This window comes from Neomonachus schauinslandi, chromosome 6 (genome assembly GCF_002201575.2).
Source record: "Neomonachus schauinslandi chromosome 6, ASM220157v2, whole genome shotgun sequence".
In the NCBI taxonomy this organism is placed as follows: domain Eukaryota; kingdom Metazoa; phylum Chordata; class Mammalia; order Carnivora; family Phocidae; genus Neomonachus; species Neomonachus schauinslandi.
The window spans coordinates 124,087,185-124,093,184 of NC_058408.1; the positions used below are offsets into that span (position 1 = coordinate 124,087,185).

Sequence of the window (6,000 nt, forward strand, 5' to 3'; positions counted from 1 at the left end):
TTTCAAGGGCAGGAACCATGTTTTACAATCCTGTAGCCTGAGGAGCCCCCAAATACCCACTGAATTGAATCCTTCCTCTGATGGCAAATGCTTCTCCATTTCCCAGTTTACTAAAACGTAAGCTCACGAGGGCAGGGAATGTCTCCTTTGTTCATTGCTGTCCCTTCAGTGCCCAGAACTGGACCTGACTCACAGGAGGACTCAAGGAATATTCGAATGAATCAATGAATGAACAAATGAATGAATGAATAAAAGGGGCTACTTACAGGGGTAAAATCAATAGGGAAGTAACAGGACGTCACTTCAAACAACTCCTCCACAAAGGGTCCTAAGGTAACAGAGAAACAATGAGGTCAACTTACAATTTTCACTCATCGGACAAGCCCTAACCAGTTAATTCAAAGCTGTAAGGACGTACCCAGGCTATAGTCCCTGGAGATGAGGTCATGGACAATGCGGAAAGCCACAAGAAGATTTCGGGGATCCTTTTCCCCATCCATCACCTGGATGAAGCCAAAGGTGAAGTCCGCTCCAAGGCCCTTCAGCTCTGGGGAGGAGAGAACAGGTCACTACCATCCCTTGAGATAGAAAGCTGGGCTTTCTTCTGGCTTGTGTTCTCCCTCTACTATTGCTAGCCCACCTTTGCTGCCTCCCAGAGCACACCCTTTTTGTTTTCCTATTCCAAGAGAGTACACAGTGAAGAGATGTGCATCAATATATAACCATTAGAGGTAAGAATTTAAAATATTAGCCCAAACTCTACATTCCTTTACTTGGGATTGAGTGGACCCCCCAGTTTCCCTTCATTCTTTTCAGAGTATTGGGTCTCCTATAGGACTTCCAGACTAAACAGAGTCCTCATAATGGGGCGAAAAAGGATATGCTTGCTTTTCGGACTTGCCAAAGAACCCTGCCTCTTACCTTCTTCGCGGGTTTGCATGAAGTTGGTGATGATACTGTAGACTGTGTGTCGGTCCATCTGTGGCAGGGACTTGGGGGTGGGAGAGACCGGAACTAAGTAAAGAAAGTGCTTAAAGAATACCTAAGCTGACAAAACTACTTCCTGCTTCATAATCTCTAAGTGGACAGTGCTCTTTATACTAGTATAAGATGAACCTAAGAAGAAATGCAGAGAAAGGCTATGGCTATTGGCTTAGCAGTTACAGCAGCGGGGCCAATAACCAAAACCTGTCTGCTTTACTTTCTTCAGGTGTGAGAGGACACAGGTCAGACATAATGGCCTGGCTCCTCCTTATAGAGTAGCAAAGACTAGCATGTAAACATGGTCAAAGACCTGAAAAAGTTCAGGACTTAGAAGGCAGTATTTTTTTGCCACCTAATCCTTGTCATATATGTCAGGGCTGGAAGACAGAGAATACAAAAGTGACTGTCTTCACTCACCTGGACGTGGACTTCCTGGAAGATAGCTTTAAGCACAGAGACAGCCAGCCCTGGAGGCAGGGCCACACACAGGCTCTGGGGGAGAAAAGGAGATATGTGAGCACAGAGCGAATTCTAGCCTTGAAGACACAATCCCAGAAGAGGTATAATTAGCTACAGTGGGAAACACAACATCCAGGTTCATGAAGAAGTGCTAAGAGTGAGAAATGCGGTCCCTTTTCTCAATCTGATTAATTCTCTGCAGCTCCTTCCACTTTGGTTCTGAATTCCAGTCCCCCCAAAATACTTTCACTCTCTAGACTAGAAACAGAAGTGAAGTCAGCTGACACTAGTTTAGTCCCACATTTGGGCATCTGCTCCTCAGCACTTGGGAGTCTCCCCGCCAAAGGACAGGACAAAATTCACTGGAAGAGGGCTCCTGCAAACATAGTATGTATTGAAAAAGAAGGAGAACTCACAAGTGCTCTCAAACCTTGCAGGACAGATGGGATCACAAGATGATGGTCCTTCAGCCGGTTCTCGTAAAATAGGATCAGGTGTACCACTGCACAAACCAGAAATGCAGCCATTATTTTACACAGGCTCCTTCCCAAAGTCTGTAAAGGCTGTTCCTGTTTGGGCTTCACTACAAATTTTCTCCTTCACTAAGAAATATGTCCCATGCCCTCCCATTTGAGAGTGCCTTGATCAGTTAGGAAAATAGGTGAACATCTCTTATTATCCATTCTCACATAGGTCCACAGTTGAACCCACTTTTACCCCAGAACTTCCTTTCTATAGAACCGGAGTTGGCAAACTTTCTCAAAGGGCCAGAGTAAATATCTTAGGCTTGCAGGACAAAGTATGGGTCACAACTACTTAATTCTGTTCAACTCGGCTGCTGTAACATAAAAGCAACATAAACAAGAGGTAAACAAATGGGTGTGGTTATAGGCTAATAAAGCTTTATTTATAAAAACAGGTTGTAGTTTTCCTACTATGCTATAGAAGATAAATAAGTTGTTGGCTTTTTTTCCTTGGGACTTCAAAGCACTTGATGTTTCATTACATACTCTTCCACTCTATGAAGTACTACTTTGTCCATTTTACAGAGAGGGGAAGATGCACTGAAAAAAATGTCTAAGGCTACGTTTGAAATCCCAGTGCCTTCAGTCACGATGCTTATCATCTCTGCCACATATACCAGTGAGGAGTGAAGATGCTGAATTAGTAGTTCACAGATTCCTTAGGTCTTCCCTTCTTCCCTCCCTCCCTGCAAAGTCGGCTTGAATAGACGAGGAAGGCCTTGGCTCAGCAAAATCCAGGAAGACACTCCTACTAGTGATGCCAGTACCTTCCTTCTCCAGGAGCAAGGACTGACACTGGAGTAGCACCTGTGACAGAAGCTGGATTCCTCGTGCCCGAGTTCGGGGTTCTGGACTTTCTAGAGAGGACCTGGGGGAAAGTAAGGATAGAGAGAGCCTGACATAACCCTGTTTACACCTTTTTTTTTAAAAGATTTTATTTATTTATTTTAGAGAGACAGAGAGCGAGCGAGTGGTGGGAGGAGCAGAGGGAGAGGGAGAAGGAGAGGGAGAGAATCTCAAGCTAACTCCCTGCTAAGCATGGCACCTGACATGGGGCTCGATCTCATGACCCTGAGATGATGACTGAACGGAAATCAAGAGTCAGACATTCAACTGACGGAGCCACCCAGGAGCCCCATGTTTTTTTTGTTGTTTTTTTAAAGTAGGCTCCACGCCCAGGATGGAGCCCAACACAGGGCCTGAACTCACAGCCCTGAGATCAAGACCTGAGCTGAGATTAAGAGTCGGATGCTCAACTAAGTCACCCAGGCGCCCACCAAACTTTTGAAGGAATATTTTGAAATCAGTCACACTTACCCTTGGGCATGGAAGCCAGCCCAGGAAGGTATTCTGTAGGTACCTAGTATTACAGATAATAGTAAAGCCAGAGCCTAAAGACCCAATCCTCAGATTGACCTGGCAATATTCATTAGAGGCTCAACTGACACCACAGCCAACAGAAGTATCCATCTCTAGGCGCTGACTGGGCATTGGGCTTACTCTTAGACGATAGTGACGTTCCTCTGAAACAGAGCTTAGCAGCTACCCATAGGGCTCAACAGATGATGGGCAGCTGCAACTTCTACCAAAACAGGAGAATGAATATATTACTACCAAGGAAAAAATGCTGAGAGCAACCAAGGTCTTATGGGAAAAGAAAATCTTTATAACTGTAAGTTTATAAAGTAAGATGGTCAGAATAAAGGTTTTAACTATTTAAATTTAACTATTTAAATTTGAATGGGAAAACCTGGACTGAAGCATAAGGTGACTTATCTTAAAATAGCTCTTACAGAGATTACATTTAAACACACTAGAAGAAACCTAAGCAAGTAAATGTATGAAGCAGAAGATTTCTGAAGGAGAGCTGACCAGGACATTTGACTGAAATCTCAAGGATAAGGGTGTCTATAACTAGGGGTAAAGGGGCAAAAATAAAATCACCCTTGACAAGATCCCCATAATAGGATCTTGTAGAAAGGACCCTGTTCAGAAGTAGAAAACTGTGCGTTTAAAAAAGGACTAAGGCACACAAATGCTCATAGCAGCATTATTCAGAATACCCCAAATTTGGAAACAACCCATAACCACCACCTGATGAACTGTTGAACAAAATGTGGTATATTCATATAACTGATTATTTTTCAGCAAGAAATGAAGTACTGACAAGAGCTACAACAGGGATAAACTTTGAAAACATTATGCTAAGTAGCCAGTCACAAAGGTTACATGTTGTATGATTCTGTTTATATGAAATTTCCAAAACTGGCAAATCCACAGAGGTAGAAAGTAAATTAGTGGTTGCCAGGGGCTGAGAAGAGGAGGGAATAGTGGCGCTAATGGGCATAGGTTTTTTTTTTTTTTTTGAGGTAATGAAAATGTTCTAAAACTGATTAAAGTAAGGTTTGCAGAAATCTGTGAATACATAAAAAATGATGAACTTTATGATACATGAATTATATATATCATATATAAAAATTGACATGAATTACATATCTGAATTACATATATCATATATATATAGAGAGAGAGAGCGAGCTGTGATTTTTTTTAAATGGACCAAGGCCACATGTGTAGAAAGGCCAAATGGTCTCTTACATGGGAGAGATGCATTAATAGTGACCTACATTCCACCCCACCCTCCCAATTTTCTAGCTTTCTGCTTCAGGAGACAAGCTGGCTGTGACAGTTAACAACCTTTGCAAACAAGACTTGTCAATTTAGATGGTCTACCAAGTATAAAACAGGAGAAAAGCAGGCATCAGAGTATAAGCACATACCTCCTCTGGTGCTTAGATATCTGCTTTTAATACTGGTTTTCCAGCTGTTTCCCCAAGCCTTTTCCTATAGTGAGGAACTGGTGCAAGGTCAGCTTCCTGGCAACTACCCAGGCAGAGCCCAAGAGCAGGTGTGAGTCAGATCCAGGCTGACCATAATCCCATGGGGGCACGTGGGTCTTTAAGAAGCACAGGAGGAATCCCAGTTCTAATTAACAGTTGATGGCCTTCAACCACCCATTTCACCCCACACCTGTGTGCTGATCCAGGAACTTCCAACACTCCCTTAGGAACTTCAGTCAGGTGGCGTGAAACTTATTTCACGACAAACATAGGCTTAAACCGAGATACTAATATGAAAAGGGGGTGTTGGGCTACAGTAGGAGAAATTCAGGACCAGTTAGCTCCAGGAAAGCAGCAGTGTACAAAATAACCTTTTCAGAGTGCACAGGCCGGGTTAGAGAAGGGCGCTCTTACCCAAGGGCTTCCACCACTTGTAACACAGTATAGCTCCCAGATTTCACATCTAGAGGAAACAAAAGAAAAAAAAAAACATGAAAAAACAAAACTCAGTCCTAGGGTTCAAAGGCTCTAATTACCAATGTTTCCGCCTATCCTAGGGTTTGTACCTTGGGGCCCACTATGCTCACCAAGAGTCCCTTCTACATGAGAGGTATTACTATAACAGTTCAAACATGCTACTTCAACTGTAAAAATTGAAAAGGAAATAAACATATCATTTGTAAATATGGCTGTACACTTTGAAAATCCAAGAGAAATAACTGAAGAAATACTACAAGTAAAATGATTCAATAGGGAGGCTAGGTACAAAATTAATATTATGAAATTAAGAACCCTCACATTTACATATATACACAAAATACCCTGTAAAATGACCTAAAGGAAAAAAGATCCTATATGCAATAGAAAAAAAAAGGGAGGGATGTGTGTGGGGGATACCTGGATATAAACTTAACAAAAAAATATGAAGATCTGAATAGTGAAAACTTAAAAGCACCAGTGAGGATTCACAAAAGAAAATTCGAACAAATAGAAAGGCATGTCATGGGGCGCCTGGGTGGCTCAGTTGGTTAAGCGACTGCCTTCGGCTCAGGTCATGATCCTGGAGTCCCGGGATCGAGTCCCGCATCGGGCTCCCTGCTCGGCAGGGAGTCTGCTTCTCCTTCTGACCCTCCCCCTTCTCATGCTCTCTCTCTATCTCATTCTCTCTCTCAAATAAATAAATAAAATCTTTA

At 42.7% G+C, this 6,000-nt stretch overlaps 1 protein-coding gene across 5 annotated transcripts in view; it reads right to left on the reverse strand.

The window, feature by feature from the left end:
• The window catches only part of MMS19 (MMS19 homolog, cytosolic iron-sulfur assembly component), a 33,047-nt gene that overhangs the window by 14,681 nt on the left and 12,366 nt on the right, over nt 1–6,000 (reverse strand). For 4 of the 5 annotated variants that reach the window (XM_044916573.1, XM_021700181.1, XM_021700180.1 and 1 more), the window contains exons 2-8: nt 5,222–5,270; nt 2,735–2,835; nt 1,860–1,945; nt 1,402–1,476; nt 922–991; nt 419–547; nt 267–328 (exon numbers count right to left, since the gene is read on the reverse strand). In XM_044916573.1, the coding sequence (XP_044772508.1) occupies nt 267–328; nt 419–547; nt 922–991; nt 1,402–1,476; nt 1,860–1,945; nt 2,735–2,835; nt 5,222–5,270 (572 nt within the window). The remainder of the gene's footprint in view (nt 1–266; nt 329–418; nt 548–921; nt 992–1,401; nt 1,477–1,859; nt 1,946–2,734; nt 2,836–5,221; nt 5,271–6,000) is intronic. The other variant, XM_044916572.1, reaches the window with a different exon arrangement.